Source organism: Daktulosphaira vitifoliae, unplaced genomic scaffold (assembly GCF_025091365.1).
Source record: "Daktulosphaira vitifoliae isolate Bord-2020 unplaced genomic scaffold, ASM2509136v1 Scaffold_2, whole genome shotgun sequence".
In the NCBI taxonomy this organism is placed as follows: Eukaryota; Metazoa; Arthropoda; class Insecta; order Hemiptera; family Phylloxeridae; genus Daktulosphaira; species Daktulosphaira vitifoliae.
Window position 1 is genome coordinate 8,948,611 of NW_026099573.1, and position 18,637 is coordinate 8,967,247.

Below are 18,637 nucleotides of genomic sequence, written 5' to 3' on the forward strand. Positions count from 1 at the left end.
CTACTTTATTAGTATTAAACTTTTTTTCTAAGTCCAGCATTGTGCGATATAAATTTTCGATATTAAGATGAATAAATTTTGATAAAAGAAGATATGAAAAATAAATTTGTAACGATACAGCTTAAGAATAGACTATTTTATTTTATCTTTCCTGAAATTTTTTTTTCGAGTTGCCTACATTTTTTTCAAAATTGAAATAAATCAGCTCGACAAGATTTGGGTCATGGAATGTTTATGATTTTTTTTTAATTGTTTCTGATAGATTTTTAACGCTGATTACGAATATACCCTTAGTTTTTCTATATCATCAATATTTTACCAAAATTTGAGTATTTGTAAAATAACAGGTTTATACATAAAATGTTAATTAAAAGAAAAAAAAAAATTTTTGTCGAAAAGTTGAAATTTATAGCATTAAAAAATGGAAAACCCGTAATTTTACAAATATTTAAATTGTGGTAAAATATTAATGGTAAAGAAAAACTAAGAGCATATTCGACAACAACGCTAGAAACCTATCAGAAACAACTAAAAAAAGATCATAAACATTACATAACCCAAATTTTGTCAAAAATGTTGATATTTATTTTTTTTTATCAAATATAATTTTCTTGATCTAATTTGGATTTACAAAAAATTTTGATGTGTAATTAAGATTCTTAACTGCTTATTAAATTACCGAATAAAAAATAAGTAATTTTATATGTTATATTATATAATTAATAGGTAATTTAGGAAGAATTGATTTGATATCCGAATACGAATACGATCTTTATATACGTCCAGACACTTGTAACCCTCGACATAGGTCATGGTTCAACTTTGTAGTTGAAAACACTAGACAGGATCAAGTAAGTTACACCATTAAATAAACTTAAAATTAAAAATAGTGTGTACACTTAAAAATATACTTGTTAATATTCTTAAAATTAAAACAATAATTCTATCTCCTACTTAATTGCGATTGTGTTTTAATGGAAAAATTCAGTAAAATTATACAGAGTGATTTATTTACTATGAACTAATTAATTTAAAAAAAAATCAAATTAAGATATAATAGAATATTTAAAATATTAATTTAAAACTAAAAAATATTTAACTCGTAAAGCTACAAACATAATTAAAAAAAAAAAAGGAATTTTTGAGTTAACTTTTAGTAATTTATGTGGATAATTTAGTGAAATATTTTAGTCTTAAAAAATACATTAAATATATTTTTAATTTTAAATAAAATTGAGAATTTTTATTTTTCTTTAAGGTTTTTCATTTAAAACACTATTTAAAATAAATATTTTTCATGTTGATCCTATACTATAAATCGATGTCAACTTTATTTTTTAAAATGACAACATCCATAATTATAATAAGCTCATTGTAACTAGCTTATTTTTTAATATGACCAATATCTCATATTTTAGTAGTAGTGTGAATTTGAGCGAGCAACAAAATCTACATTCTTTCTTTTACTAAAAATAGTTTGTTTATTCAAATATTATATTATACTTTAATTTTGATTAATGATTCTCAATCGTGAGTATCTTTAAAAGTACCTAGATGTATATAAGGATGATCCTTATTTTGATAATTTTCGAAAAACTTCCAGGATTTTTCTTTTTCTTCTGAATAAAAAAAATATTCCTCACATTTTGGCATCCTATCTTGATTTTTACTGTTCCAGTATACGATTGAAGCCTTCCCATTTAATATGAATTTTTTTCAAAAATGGCCTTAAAAGCTAGAAAAAAACGCACAAATATGAAACGCATGTGGATGGAATATAATTAAGTACTAAAATAATAATCAAATGACGTTTTGCGCTCGAACGAGGTGTGAATGTAGTAAAATGTGGCCAATTTCACGCAAATCCAGTGTGATCTTAATTAGCATTCATTTTAACCATAAATATTTATACATGAACTGTTAATTAAATTTATTAATATAATATAACATCACATATATTTTTAGTATAATTCATAATTTATTAAAAGTATACACAAGATATTTTACATAAAAAGTTATTAACATTTTAAACCTAGACAGTAGGAAAAGTGAGACCGAAAAATGTGTAGTGATAAAAATAGTTACACCTACTCCTCACCTCCAGTCATAACTTTAAGTTCCGGGATACTGTTTCAAAATTTGTAAATGACCAGTTATTTTCTTAATTAGATCATAAATAATCTAGTTAATTATGTATGTTGCCATTTCAAAAGTGTAAGTTAATACCGTTATAAGGTATAAAGTATTAACATAAAAAATACTTAATAGTTAATAAATTGAAAAACGTATTTAGCTAAAATTAACAAAAAAAAACCAATACTATAATAAATGAATTACCCTGTACGTAATAAGATTCTGCGGATAAAATAACTTATATTTATGTGTCCTTAAGTATATAATTGTACTTTTACATATACAATATTTTTTCGCTATACTCAATTGCATTAGAACATTTAAAATTTTTATTGGATATTAGCAATGAACGTGAATAGTTGTTTATTGAAAACAAATTTAAATTCGTATTTTTATTCGACACTCAAAAATAATTATTTTTTGTTATAAACTAAATTCTATTAAAGATTTTAAATCTTTATTTTTATGTTTAAGAACGTTATCTTTAATATTGTAAATATCAGCAACAAAAACAACTTATACCAATTTGGAATGACACCATTAGTAAGAAGCACAAGCAGAACAACTTGGTAATTTTAAAAATTATAATTATAGAATTACGGAACATATAATATTCATTAAACTCACATGTTGAATGGGCACCGTGTTATTTTAAAGAAAACATTTTTTTTTAATTTTTAGGTGCATTTTTCCGAGATTTTTTAGAATTTTGCTAATTCTTTTATAAACACTATTTCTGAACGCCCTAAAAGTCATACTAGTCGGCGGGGTTTTGTATTTTAGTACCGTGAGACCATTAACAACAAGCGTTTCTAAGTCGTCTATGGCCTTCCTCTACAAAACCCTCACGGCTGTTAGTTTTTATTATTTTGCCCGTTTTGTTACATCCTTCCGTTACTCTTCCCAAATTTTCCCTCTGCGACTGATATCATTTTAGTCGGAAATACAGCAAAACCAAATTACGGCGTGTTATATCGTTTTGTATTGTATTGTTTCATGAGTTACACAAAAAGGGGTCAGATTCGCTAATGTTAGCATAGCACAATACTACTTATAGAGACGGCGCATTTGTCGTCAGTATTTTATTACCTAAATGTCTTTATAGCCATTTAGCATTTGTATTGACACATGTACTGAAACTATATTAAACGACGTCACCACCCTTGTAAGTTTACTCAAAGTATTGAAATGTGTAGGGAAATAGATGTAAATTGTTCGCCAAATCAATAAAGGATACAATAATTGTAAAAAATTGTTTTAAATTGGTTAAAGGTTTATTACATTTTAACTATACAAGAAAATGAAAAATGCTAAAAAAAGGATTAATTCATAATAATGAAATTATCATGATTCATTGATATTTGTTGAACCATGTATAACTTTCAAATTAAAACTACATTAAAAAATTTCCTTTGAATTTATAAATCAGTTAAAATGTACATTATTTATATCACAAGTAGGTATTACCTACGTAATATTATTTTTAGACTTTAAAAGTATAATTCGCCCATTTAAACAATGCAAATGTTTATTATTTCGTAGAATAATAACCGATAAAACCCATTTTTTATTATCTTCAGTCTTTTTTGGATGACTACTTATAAATTATAAATAACGCATTGTTATTATTCTCAAAATTCATGGTTTAGTGGCATTACTTTAACGTATGGCAAATTTCTCATGTTCTTAATATTTTTTACAATAAATATTTATAACTCGTATCTTTAATGTATACCATTAATTTTTTATTGAATTTATATACTATTACGTTATAGCAAAGCCTTGATTTTACGTCAGAGAATAACATAATTAAACGGAGGTTCTTAAATTTATTAAGAACACAAAAAGGCTGTGTACAAGATTTTTTTATAATTCTGCACCATTTTACCCGAAAAATTAGAAAAATATTATAACATCTGTAACGATATAACACAAATATTTTTAATGATTGCCTAAATTTTTTCATGACATTGTTTATGACATTAAAATAACAAAATTAGAATTTTAAGTAAACTTGTTACAATCAACAAACATACAAACTAATACCAAACCATACAAAAATGGTTACGAAATTTGACAAAATTATAAATCAAGAATGTATTGTTTTTTTAGGAGTCACATTCCATTAAATAGAATACATTATCATAGGTCTTCATGCCATGGTAACAACTATGTTCTGAGTATATTATTTTCATTCGACAAGGACGACGACAGCTACCAGTTTGCATTTACCTATCCATACTCGTATTCGAGGTTGCAAAATTTTTTGTCGGTTATAGAGAAAAAAAAGCTTCCTTTTTTCAAACGAGAACTCCTAGGAAAATCTATAGTAATCATAAAAAGTATTATTTAATTATACCAAAACTAGACTTCGCCTATCGCGAATTCGGTGCGTAAACCTCTTTGGGCCACCCTCGTAAGTAGGCCACCGATTCCGGTAAAAGTACACGGCTACGCCGGGCACGATAAGTGTTTTTCAGAAAAAATATTACATCAGAATCAGTGTAACAAAAATATATTTTAAATTTAATTATTAAAATTCAAAATGAGAATATAGTAAAATGTATTGGATATAAGGTTGACGTTTGTTATTGAGGTTGCCCTTGGGCGTATTCAGAAATTATTTTTGGAGGGTATTTAATTTTTTTTTTACTTTGATAAACATGCTATAGAGTTTTTTTGCTAAAAATTAAAATGATGATCAAAAGAAAGGTCATTAGATCCATATTTTTTAGAAGTATCCTAAAAAACTATTAATAGCGCTGGTTCAATCGCCTGTTTCCTCCTTAAATACGTCCACGATATACACAATAATTATTAATATTCTAACTATAATAATTGTATTAATATTATAGAATATTTACAAAAAGATTCGGCATGTTATTATTCCTGGGAACATGTAAAAAATTCAATTTTTATAAGAATATTGATTGCAGTGGTTTAACGTTGGACAGCATAAGTCTCATAGATGGATCCCAATTTTTACGATGAGATAAATACGATTAATAATACTGTACTATTCTGATAATGAATATACAAACTCATATACTTATAACCGTCCTGAAATTTATTTATAACTTATTAAACATTCTTTGTTAAAATATATTGCTATGCGCAAATGCAAAATCGTATCCCAATAAATATTCGTGAGCATAATAAAAAAATTAGTTCAAAGCAAAAAAGTACATTTAGTACAACAGTAAGCTGGGTATAAATTCAAAGTCCAAAAGATATATTTAACAATAAACTTGATTAAATATATCAAAGAATATTTTATTATAAACATATTTGAAAGAAATCGACAGAAAGTATCTAAATAAACTAAACATAATTATATGTCAATTGATGGTAAATTAACAATTTATTATAATTTATAATTTAAATTTCTTTTTTTTTAAATCTTTGATAATTTGATGATACTTTAAGCAATGTTTTTAATCTAAAATATCTAAATAAAGTTGAGTATATTATAATGTCTCTATAATTAAACATACAAAAACTGATAAATATGAAATATTTATTATTAAATATAATTTAAATATGAATATGAATATATTAAATATGAATTAAAGAGAAAAATCCATTTGCTACAAATTCTGAGTCAAAAAGAAGTCAATACTCTTAATCAAAACATACGCGTGGACTTAAAAAAAAAAAAACTCGTAAAACGGTAAAAAATGAACGGATTGAATTAATTTTTATATGATATCTCAGAAATGTACTGTGCGGTTCTGGTGAAAATTTCAAACAACAAATCGTAAAACGCTATCGTCAGCAATCGTTTTTCTCGAAAACGGTCGAAATTTTAAAACACCTGCGGGCGAGCGGCAAAAATTTTTCGACTTTCGCCAATAATTTTCCCAGAGTACGTGAACAAGTACTATCGTTGAAAAAAAATATATTGAAAAGCGAAATACGCTAAGTAATTTTCTCAGTAAAACGTATTTTTCCTTGTTCTATTATATAATAAGATGATTCTTTACTACATTTAAAATAATAATAATAGCCAATTATTAGATTTTACTATTCTTGGAAATTTTTATTTAAGAATTTTTAAATTACTTTTTTTTTTAGCTAATCATCTTTAAATTTAACTTTAAATGTAAATAACTTTCAAGCAATTATGGATGCTATATGGAAAACTTCCCTAAATAGTTTTGGTCCGCTTTTAGTAGATAGGATAAAATTGCCCTCTCAAACTTTCTTTTTGTGGAATCGACTGTAGTAATGCGTAAAATAACGTTTCGTACATAGGAACCAAAAGGAAAAGCGTCTATACACTTAAATGTTTAATAACTAAATTACGCGTTTCATAATGTATTATGAAATGCTCAATTAATTATTGATGGAAAATCCATTCATCAAATTGAACTTCGGCAAGTTTCAGTACCAAACCACGTCGTTTATAGATTATTTGTTTTCATCTAATAATAATTATCACGTATAAAATCCACCAATAAAACATAATTATTAATTGAAATAAAAAGTTTTTCCTCTTTTGAATTGTACTCGGTGAAACATTAATTTGCTGGCATAAATTTTTTTTTATGTAGCAAAATAGAGCATTAGATTTGATTACAATCACAAATCCGAAAAATTTGAACTCTACGGAAAAAGTTCACGTTGTTGTAATCATGAGCAGAGTTCATGGCGCAGATACTTCAAGTTCTTACGTTTGTCAAGGTAAAATTTTAATAATGAGTATTGTATTTGAAAAACAAAACAAAAAAGTACGCTACAAATATTATTATTATTATTATTATCATAGGAATTATTGAGTTTTTGATCAGTAATCACCCGATTGTCGTACGCCTTCGCAAAAGCATTGTGTTCCAAATGATTCCTATGATGAATCCAGATGGTGTTACTCTTGGAAACTCCAGGTAATGTGAATAATATTAAAAAATATTTAACGCCACTAGGTAAGTATTAAAGTAAGATTATTCAAAAGTATAAATGTGAAGTACTGGTTACGAAACATTTTATAGTTTAAAGTTATGCAAAATAAGACAGTTCTAGCAGATTAATTTCTTTGTGGTTTATTTTATAATAAAACCATTGTTTAACGAAAACAGTATACACTTTGCATCATAATTTATGAACAATTTTAAAACAGTGTTGGTCCTACCTTGCCATTGCCAGGGTTTTTGATCATTTTATCAATATAGAGGCTCAAACAAGAGCCAGGCCAACAATTTTTTCAGAGTTTAAATTAATATTGGTATTAGATAATTTAATTTCGTTTTGTATTATTATACTCAATTATACTGAATGTAACCATATTTATTATGGTTCTGTTAAGTCTTACACACAATCATAAGTGTTGATTCAACTGACTAAAATTAAAATGTACCTTTTCAAGGTTGTGTATGAAAAATTACTACATTTATAACATAATAAGTCATTTAGCGCACTTTTTTTTTATAATTTTAGATACTTATTAATAACCATAACTATGTTACTATCGATGACTAACTTTATTAATATATTTATATACTGTAATAAATACTTAATAGTTAATATGAGATGACAACTCATATTATTTGTTACAAGTTGTAACAAATAAATATTTTGTGAAATGTCGAATGTAAACACGCCTACAAAAATAAATAATTATTACACTTAATAGTGTTTGTAAATTCATATAATTTAAAAAAATTGCAAAATTTACTGTTGTTGTTGGCAAGAGGTATCAACAATTTTAAAACATATATCAGAAATCAATTTAAAAGAAGAGTGATACAAATTCTTAAAAGAAATTCACTAACAAACAATATCGAGTTTGAAACGTAATTTCCGATCTCATTAGATGTCTAGACCACTACCGTTTATCCTTTTTTTACTTTCATACCAATGTATTGCTGTAAACACGAAGCAAACAAATTGTTTACTTTTTTTAATGTTGAAACAATGACCAGAAATAAAAAAAAAATCCTATTTATAAAAATCGCATAAATTAATCAATGTACTTCAATAGTTCTTATAATTGTATATTATAATTTAGATTAGTCATTTTTCAACAATTATAACAAGAGTTTAAAAAATGAAGATTTTTTTAAGTATAATTATGAAAAATATTGTAATTAAGTTTATTTATAAATTAACTTTAGTAGTTCTAAATTATTGTTTTCTGATTAAAAATGTATTCGTTCATTAAAAGTAAAATATTAATTACCTAACTATTTATTAAACAAAATGGTCGGAATGCTTTAATTTTCACAAAAAAATGCTACTATTGGTTTTTTGTCATGGATGTTTTTAAAGAAGCCTGAGCATAATTTTTAATTATATAATGTTAAAAGCTCTGATTATTAATGAAAGTATAGGTATAAAAAATTCTATATTTACCACAGAAAATTAATGGGGATAATTTATTTTGAAGTAAAGTACTTTAAAACACACATTGACATTGATTGGTTCAACTTCTAATTTTTCTATATTAATTCAATGGATTTAAAAACTTTACCACAAATAATGCTTTAATAATGAGAAACTGTGATAAAGTTGAGTTCCAGCTTTAAATTAACTGAAATATAACCTTTTGTTCTTTTTTTTATATATCAAAACTAGTAAAAACTGTTTTAGGACTAATCTACTCGGAATTGATTTAAATAGAGCTTGGCACAAAGTATCACAATGGGTCCACCCTACATTGCATGCAGTTCACAACTACTTGATGGATATTGATAAAAATGAAGTAGGTGATAAAATGTATATTTCCTATAGAATTTACCAGTATACTTTATATAAAATATTGTATAATAAATTCTATTATCGATATCGCATCTAATATGATTTTCACATAACAATTAACTAATTGTTAGGAATCTTCTGTTTTCAATTTTCTTCAATTACACAGATTTTAAATAAAATATAATTTATTATGCTAACTCTACAATAAAATATCACTATTATTTTTATTTCATCGAAAAATCTGCTGCTTCATTAAATTCTGTTGACTGTATGAAATCCATCTTAAATGGTTAGAGGTAATCTGAGGCGTAAAAAAGTTATTATATTAAATAGTTTTTTTTTGACAGTAGTTCAATTTATTTTATACATTAAAGTGGTCCAACAAATATAGCTTTAACTTCAATATATAATTTTTTTTAATCTTTGTCAAATAATGTTAGAACTTAATATAATAACTTTGTATTAAAATAAATTAAATTATTGTTTAAAAAATATGATTTAAAATACTCATACTTTCAGTTCCTGTCAAATACGTTTTAATTAGAGATAAGAACATATTTAGGGCTATATTTATTTAAAATATTTTTGCGAACTTTTTGTCTCTGTAAATTATTCTACTTTTAAGTAAAATTGTTAATATTTCATTAATAAATTATGTATATAAATAAACTCTTGGTAAGTTTGAGTATAATAATTTGTTTTGACAAAGTTAAATTTTACAATTTTTATTAAGATAATGAAATGAATAAAAAAATAATAGCAAAAAAAATCTAAATAATAAATAATTATACACGGTGGAACCGATGTATTACAAGCAAATATTTTGCTAAAAATTAAAAGACTACCACCTGCCTACCTCGTCTCGGAATCTATCCCCTTGACGTGGCCTCATTGCAATTTACAACAATCGCACGTCTAAATTTTTTGTGGGTTATGGGTTATTAGTAAGAAAATTTTTTACTACACCCTTCACACTATGTCATACCAATTCTACAACTATTGTCACAGAGAAGGAATGATAATTCTCATAATTATTATTAACTGAATCCTAAATATTGTCACTACTATAGTAATATTGCTACATTAAAATTTCATTCTAAATATAGCCGTTTTTTAAATTAAGTTATTAGCAAAGTTAATAAAACAAAAATGATGGTATCAAAAAGTATATCTATAACGACCATAACTGCCCGTTGTTAGTTCGGCGTCAGTAAATCCAGGCTACAAATGAGTATGATTATCACATCAGCATTTCGAATTGGGTAAATGAAAATACAACATATAAAATATGTTATATATATATATATAAGTGATAAGAAGATAGTAATAAATGTACTTACAGAATTTACAAAAAATAAAGATGTATCATTCATTGAGACACATAAACACTAGATTAAGATAATTTAACAAAATAAATATAACTATGTATTTCAAATACTGTAATACACCAAGGCAGAGTTGAATAATTGGTAATAGTCATGTAGATCACGTGAAATAGAGTTATAGATTCAAATATGCTCATTATTTAACAGTGAAATTTCAATTTATTTTTCTAGAAAATGGAATTAGATTTAGTTATAGATGTACATGCTCATTCTTCCCTTCTTGGAGTATTCACATATGGAAATACATACAATGATGTTTACAGGTAATATTTATTGAATTTATGTCTCTTTAATCAATATGACAATATAATAATAAACGTTTAAACTTAAATTACTAATATATGTATATAAATATATCAGTAACCGATATACCAACTGTTAGTATTGAAAAATATTGTATTAACTGTTGTATTAATATTTCCATTTGATTATTATTATAGATATGAAAAGCATATATTGTTTCCAAAACTTTTGGCAAAACGCGTAAAAATTGGTCACGAACCGTCCTACACAATGTGCAATAGAGATTCAAGAAAACTTGGCACTTCTAGGAGGTAATTAATGACTTAGGATTGAAATGTTTTTAAGATCCCATGAAAATAATTAAGGATATATTATTATTCAAAAATAAACCATTTACTATAAATGTTTAAGTCAAACGTCAACTAATTTTTTATCCAGTATTAAGGATATTAGACACAAGTGTACTATTTATCTTTCTTTGAAATACAAAAATTAAATTCCAACTGCCAGGTGTCTTTAATATCAACAATAAGGGTTTTTTAGTAATGCAATTAATTCAAATAAAATAAAAAAACGTTAAAAAAAATAAAATTTATAGAGATCGTAAATTTAAATTCTTAATCAATTTTTTCAACAACTACTTCTTTTCCAAATAAATTTTTAGTATCATCGACATCTAAATTTTTATTGACATTCTCAATCGTAGTAGTTTCTTGTTTATTCAATAAGCCTTCATCTTCGATATATTTTTGGGCTCCTTCGATAGCTTCCTTGGTGAACATTTCTGGATGATCATTCATGTAGTTGTAAGTCCATAAGTCTAAACCAGTAATAATAAACACTATTCCTCTAACATGTATCTGTGCTCCTGCGTAATAGATATAGCATATAATTAAATAAACTCGGTAAATGCATTTATTCTTGATATGTTTTACGTTTTTAATTGAATTATTAAAGTAGTTATTTTAATACGACGAACGGCGTGAATAAGTCGATAACGCGATAGGTGTCTGATGCAGTGTCGTAAATAGCAGGGGAGTGTCCAGGTCAAATCTTTCTCATGGATATAAAATCATAGTAGCAGAGGTAATAGTTGAATAAATCTCCCCACTACTCTACGTTCTAAAAGCTATTTGACCCCCTCATACAAAATGCCTAATGGCCTGTCGTACACTGTAACGGGTTCAGAGTTCGATCACAAGCAGCGCTATTATGAATAAACGTCCTTCTTTCAAATACCGACCTACCATCCATCACAAAATACACAGAAAAATACATCTATTAAGAACCACTTAATTAATCGAAAAATAAAATTAATATTGATATATATATATATATATATATGTTTATCCCTTATATCATATAAGGGTGTCAACTTGTAAATGACTGGTCATTTAATGGTCGATAAAAACTTAAAATATTATACAAATTTATAAAAGTATTAAAAAAATTTCAGAAATTATTTACATTTTTGTAATTACATGGTAGGAATAGTGAATCCGAAAAATGTCTGGTGATAAAAATATTAACACCTATGCCTCACCTACTGCATCAATTTAAGTTCCGAAATACTGATGTGTATTACTGGTAATACTGTATTATGTGTCCTTAAGTTTATAATTGTACTTATACATATCCCCAATATTTTTTCGCTGTACTCAATTACACCAGAACATTTAGAATGTTTATTTTAATTAATCAAATGGTTGATGATAAAAGCATTGCTCTGAATCAGAGTTTATAAAAAACATCTTTTTTTATAAAAAAATATTGTTTAAAAAACAATTTAAAACGTTTAAAATGTCCCATAGAACAATGTAAATTTTGAAATATTTGGCGTTTAAAACACTGTTTTTTAAATATAATAACCTTATACTGTATATAGTTAAGAAACCTCATCATTTCATGAGGTGGCTATAACCTTTAACGGGTCAATAAAAGCGATAAAAAAAAGTATATATTTTAATTGAAATAGTTTTTAAGTACTTATTACTCACCAAGTGCAAAATCTTTGGTCCCATAAAATTTTTGATCATCAACACTGGTGCCTGGTTTACGAAGTCGAATAGATGACATAAACTTACCTTTACCAAACCCACTATTTTTCCCAGAAGCTATTTCTTGTATTGTAATATGGTCGTTACCAAGACAAAACGTCATTATAAATTCACGAAATTTATCATCTTCTCTTATCCCCATTAATTTCAATTTGAATCGTAATTTCTTATCCGAGTTTAGAACATATGTGACAAAGTCATAAGTTCTAGGTGGTTTTGGCATTAGGGACAAGCAGTTCTGTCTTGTATCGTCTGGATCGCCAATTCCCGTATACGGTGGTATTGTCTGAGTTTGTAAAAATACAAAATGAAATTATCTTTAGTCAAATTTTGTTAAATTTATCACCTTAGCCCTATTTGAAAAATCTGAATCATTAACTTCTATTACTTTGATTGGATCGGGTTGATCAATATCTAATTCTTCTTTAAAATAACTTCGAGTGAACCAATCACAATCATAAACTAAAAATCTGAAACAATAATTTGCTCAATGCTGTGTGATAATAACACAAAATCCAACCGTAATAATTAAATATGTATTAAATATCTATTATTACTTTGTTTTAAAATCAAAAAATCATTTAGACATTTAAATTTAGTTATTTTAAGTGTTTGCAAAATATTAATACGGTTTTTTAACTAGTCTGTACAAACCTACGTCCAAATACAGAAATAATATTCCCAATAATAAAATCTTTGGGTTCGTAATAATCTTTAATTTCCTCTTTGCTACATTCCAAATAAATAGATGGAAAATTAGCTAAAAAATGTTTTAACAATAAATAAATTCTATTTTTTTTTGAAATTCCCCGTCATCTTAAATAAATATTACAAAGATACCTGGTAACAAAGTTCTATCTTTTGGCAATTTCATTTTACATAGAAAAACTGGAAATGCATCTTTACCACACATATTATTACCTTCTTTTGATTCAAATATTTCAATTTTATCATCAGCTAAATAATACAAAATGATAAAGTATTTTTTTTTAATAACATCTGATCCATCGTCGTCCCAGGCTGCATAAAATCTTTATCAATAATTATAAATTCATATTAATATTCAAAGAATAACATTACAGCGATTATAAACAATAGATTAAATAAAAATAATAAACCATTATCAAATTCAGGTATACATTTTCACAAAAAACTGGCATATAGAATTTACGCACTTGCCTCAATACTTTCCCATCATATATCAAAAATCGTTTGAGTTTATCATCTTCAGTATATCTTTCAATGAATACATCCATTACTCCGTTTGATTGATATCGCTGTAATTTTCGATTTCTAGAAATTATATATGGGTCATTGGGAATCGGTTCTTCTGGAGCTATAGCTATACCCTGCATAGATAGGAACTGTTTCGTATACGAGTCACAACTGCATAGACGATAGACGATACCGTATAAAGAGAGTTCTACACCGTTATTAAAATCAGACCAATGCCAGGTTCTATCCTTCCTATTCGGGTTGGGAACAGTGCTACGTTTTAAGATACACCCTTGCGGGTAACCAGCATTCTATTAAAAAAAAAGAAACTGAAAATTAACTTAATTTTTTATAATTCAGCTACGATGCCTAATAAAGAAGCTATTTGTTTTTACACTGTTGTGTTTCTTTGTCTATATAGGCTATTATTCCCGCCCCTACTGAACCGATTTTACTCAACAGAACGTCAAAATATCATAAAACCTATCTAGTTGAAGCTATCAGCAGCGCAATTTTAAAGAATTTTTCTTAATCTCCATAATAAGAGGAAATGTCTCAAAAAATTATAAATAATTAATTATTATAGTAAGAAATATAATTAATTATATTTCACTGTATATTAAAGAGACTTTTTAAAAACTGAACGAATAGTTGCAATTTTTTTTATTGATAATACTTCAAACATTTATGTTGCTAACAACATATGTATATTTATGGCTTCGATGCGAAGCTAAGAAGGTATTAATTTTAATAAGATGTGGTTTTTTTATGTCTGTCGCCACTTTTTTCAGCTTTTACCGAACTAATTTCTTTCAAGGATACGTCAAAAGAACACAAATCGTATCTAGTCAAAGACATTACCCTTAAAAATTGAAAATTGAAAATGGAAAATTCCCCTTGTTCCTAGTAAATGAGGGAAATCTACAAAAAAATTACAATTTATAAAATTGGTTAACATTTTTAACATATTTTTTTTCTTAAAACTTTTTTAAAAATGAACAAATGAAAATCATTTTCTTTATATATAAAAACCTTATGTACCTTACCTTGTATTTCTCTTTTATTTGATATAATTTTTTTGAAAACTTAACTAGTTACCTGCCATTATAGAGTGGATTTAAAATAGCGACTTTTTCACAAAAGTCAATTTTTTCATCTTAACTTTTGAAAATGTTCGAAAATACTATTAACATTAAAAATTTGTTAAATTAAATCTCATATTATTCACAATAAATTAAAAAAAGAGAATTTGGTCCCAACGATTTATCATCTACGTACAAATGGCTGCCTTAGTTTAAAACATGCTATTTTTGTATTAAAATTTTCAATTTCCGATTTTATGTTTTCAACTTTAAATTGCTATAACTTTTTGAAAAATGTATGGATCAACATAATTTTTTGTTTCTAAATATTATACCCCTAATGACCTAATCACTAAGTAATATCACATTTTGCCAGTTTACATAAGTTTAATAATAAATTTTTCAGTGGGCCAAGATACCAATTAACTAAATTGTTCTTATTGTCAAACATTTCTATTGCCTTTCTTATATAAAATTTTTGTAATTTTTTACATTTTTAATTAGTTTTATGGTTTTAATGGAGTGATTATATATCAATAAATTTTCAGCCTCCGGAATTTTATCAAATTCTTGATTTTTTAAATTTCTTAAGTGTTCTTTAAACACTTCTTTAATTTTACATAATTTTCAAGACCCTTCAGTTCCTAGATTAAAACATATCCATAAAATTATACTTTTAGCAACACAAATATCTGATGTATTATCAATAAAATAGTTTACAATAATCCACGCAATTTTCATAAATAGACTTCAAAAAGGTCACTTCAATGTACAGTGAAACTTAAAATCACAATATTGATTATTATATAACTATATTTTTGAGAATTTCCTTTTATTACGGAAATTTTTTCAAAATTATAATGCTGATAGTTTCAACTTAATAAGTTTTAACGTTTCTTTTAACATATTTTTAAGCAAAATTGGTCTAATAGGAGCAAAGTAATCGTGTTTAGTGACACAAAAAAAAAATCGAGGAAAATCAATAGCTTTTCAGCTTTGCCTCTAAGCTCAAATAACATATTAAATATGTTTAATTAACATAAGTAAATGATAGTAACAATACTTTTCTAATAATAAGTAAAAATTCAAAAACATTATCCAGCAGAAGGGCCTTAACTGAATAAGATTTTCAGTTCCTTAAAAGAATATTTTGATGATTTGAAAATTATCTTATTAATTTGATTAACTAACTTTAGTACAAAAAAATATTATTTATATACTGATATTTAAAAATATTTTGAACATATGTAGATTTAATAAATGCTATACAATTTTATTATTCATTTACGATTTACGATTTTCGACCGAATCCAAGTAGTTGGGATTAAGGCGAGGAAGAAGATTCATTTACGATTTTCAATTTTTGCTTAATGAAAAATCAATTAAAGTGATTCATGAGATAATAGAGAATCAACATTGTGATTTCTAAAATTTTATCTTAAAAAATAACTTTAAACAATTACTGGAGTCTAAAAAGTGAAGCTTAACTTTATTTACCTGAACAACTGGTTCAAAAATGGCTAATGTATCATCAACCAAAAAATATGTTATCTTTACTCGACGCACTCTGTAAGTTTCTACAGGAGATTCCAGAACTGTTGATTTAGTGTATGCTTCGAAGCTAAGACACTTATCACTGTACTTATTATAATGCGAATCGACTCTTGTTTTTGGAGGATCTTTTGCCTTTCCATAAGTTAACGTAGGGTCATAACTGTTCCAATAATAGATATATTAAAATTCTATGTTATATATAACAATACACGTGTATTTAATTAATAGTGTACTGACCCAGTATTACTTGATGTCTTTGCGTAAAGAATCGAGTCCACATCTAAATGAGCTTTACCAATACCAATGACTTTTTCCTTAGGTATAGGATATCCATTTTTCCAGCTGTACGTGCGACTTAAATGATAATCTTTTTTCTATAAATCAAGTTAAAACAATTATAATATTCAAAGAAATTACCTCAAAATTATGTTTTACAGTTATATCTTTAAACCGGAATCCTGGTATGAAAGGTAAACCATCCATTTCTTAATAATTATCGATTCATTTTTGTATTAATCTTAAATTAAAACAAACGTTACTAAGTTACATTAACATTTAACAAATAAAATTTATTTTACATAATTCTATTAAAATTTAAAAGCATATGTTATTATTTTAACACCAAACTGCTTCTTTATTTTACCTCGTTATTTTTTAATTACTTTATTGTAGACAAAATAGCATTATATTAAAATTATAATATAAAAAATGCTACTCAAAATAATAGTATTATTTTGAATGGATATTTTACCTTGAACTGTCAAAAAATCCCTAGAGCTATATTTAGACATATATTGTGTAAAATATATAAATAATATTATGTTGTAAAATTATTGAAACTACTCCCTTAGTTTGTCTTTATTTTATGAACAAACTAGTTTAAAATTTGATTAAATACAATTTCTACAAAAATTGGATTTTATTTATGCTTAAAAATTCTCGTAATATATTTTCTACAGCAAAAATTATTGACATTGGTAACTATTGACAAGATTAGTTTCATTACATGAGTGCACTTAGAATAGCATATATAGAATAACATGTATATAACATAAAAATAACATATTTATTTATATAATAGAATAACATTATTTTAGTTCTATTTATCTTAAAATGTAATTAAATGACCACGCTGCTGGTCTTCATAACCGATAAATTTCATCATAATATACCAGTAGTTTATATTAACAGATTTACAGACTAACTGGTCTATATCCCCTTTTGTACAAAGGACAATTACATACTGGGCCATTTATTATCAGAATTATCAACACTATCTCTGTGCAACGATATTTTTTTCATCCAATCGTATAACCAAAATTTTATGAACAAAATTGTTTTTACTTTTTTCTTCTATTATATTATCAAGTTTATTAAGATTAAATTTAATAATTATTAACCCCGAAAAAATGAAAAATTTTTTTTTACAATAACATGTTATTGTAGAGTATTTTAAACCAACTAATTTTTCTCTTAACAAAAATTAAAAATTATCACCATGTACATAAATCAGGATTAAGCTCTGATATAACTTTTTAAAATTTATTTCCTTTGATTTTGATATTAAGACCAACTCATACATCTTATGAGCCAATTCTAAAATATTAAAATTTAAGATCACATAAGATAAAGAATACTTTTTTTATCTACTATTTTTAAAAAGTTAATTGTTTTTTATACGAAAAAATATAAAATCAATTTACTTGCAAATATCATAATAAATACAGAAAAATGCATTACTTTTTAATTTAAAATAAAAATATTTCAAATAATCCCAATATTATTATTTTACCTCCGAAAGATGTAAAAAAGATAGTTTTATTCTACCACACAATGAATTTTTATGAGTAAAAAAAAATTTGAAATAATTTTAGCTTCGATGCGAAGCTGAGAAGGTACTGGTTTTACTAAGATGTGTTTATTTATTTATTTTTTTTTTTGTGTCTGTTACCACTTTTTCTCAGCTCTCACCGAACCGATTTCTTTCAATGATACGTCAAAAGATCACAAATTGTATCTAGTCGAAGACATTACCCTCAAAAATTAAAAAAATTACCTCGTTCCCCGTAAATGGGGAAAACCTCCAAAAAAATTACGAATTTAAAAATCGCTAATTTTTTCAATTTTTTCAATTTTTTTTACTTAAAAGTGCCATAACTTTTTCAAAAATGAACATATCAATATAATTCTTTTTTATATAGATGCATAATATCATTACCTTTTATTTGGCATATATTTTTCATAAATTTAACCCTTAACCTGCCCACAAGGGGGG

General features: G+C 25.6%; 2 protein-coding genes across 3 annotated transcripts in view; one reads left to right on the plus strand and one right to left on the minus strand.

The window, feature by feature from the left end:
• LOC126899077 (cytosolic carboxypeptidase 6-like) overlaps window positions 1-18,637 on the plus strand; it is a 54,127-nt gene that overhangs the window by 31,190 nt on the left and 4,300 nt on the right. For both annotated transcript variants that reach the window (XM_050673616.1, XM_050673615.1), the window contains exons 3-10: window positions 727-851; window positions 2,608-2,702; window positions 4,246-4,462; window positions 6,687-6,816; window positions 6,902-7,016; window positions 8,719-8,830; window positions 10,383-10,474; window positions 10,652-10,765. In XM_050673616.1, the coding sequence (XP_050529573.1) occupies window positions 727-851; window positions 2,608-2,702; window positions 4,246-4,462; window positions 6,687-6,816; window positions 6,902-7,016; window positions 8,719-8,830; window positions 10,383-10,474; window positions 10,652-10,765 (1,000 nt within the window). The remainder of the gene's footprint in view (window positions 1-726; window positions 852-2,607; window positions 2,703-4,245; window positions 4,463-6,686; window positions 6,817-6,901; window positions 7,017-8,718; window positions 8,831-10,382; window positions 10,475-10,651; window positions 10,766-18,637) is intronic.
• Window positions 10,107-12,973, minus strand: LOC126899084 (EF-hand domain-containing protein 1-like). The gene is made up of 2 exons (XM_050673628.1): window positions 12,452-12,973; window positions 10,107-11,322 (listed from the first exon to the last, which is right to left on the minus strand). Exons 1-2 carry the CDS (start codon window positions 12,732-12,734, stop codon window positions 11,072-11,074), a joined length of 534 nt encoding a protein of 177 aa, XP_050529585.1. The 5' UTR covers window positions 12,735-12,973; the 3' UTR covers window positions 10,107-11,071.

Bases quoted from the DNA above. Each gene is read 5' to 3' on its own strand.
- LOC126899084 (XM_050673628.1), bottom strand. From the start codon at position 12,734: ATGCCAAAACCACCTAGAACTTATGACTTTGTCACATATGTTCTAAAC. The intron at 11,323-12,451 runs GTGAGTAATAAG...TCTATTACGCAG, and splicing joins GACCAAAGATTTTGCACTTG to GAGCACAGATACATGTTAGA.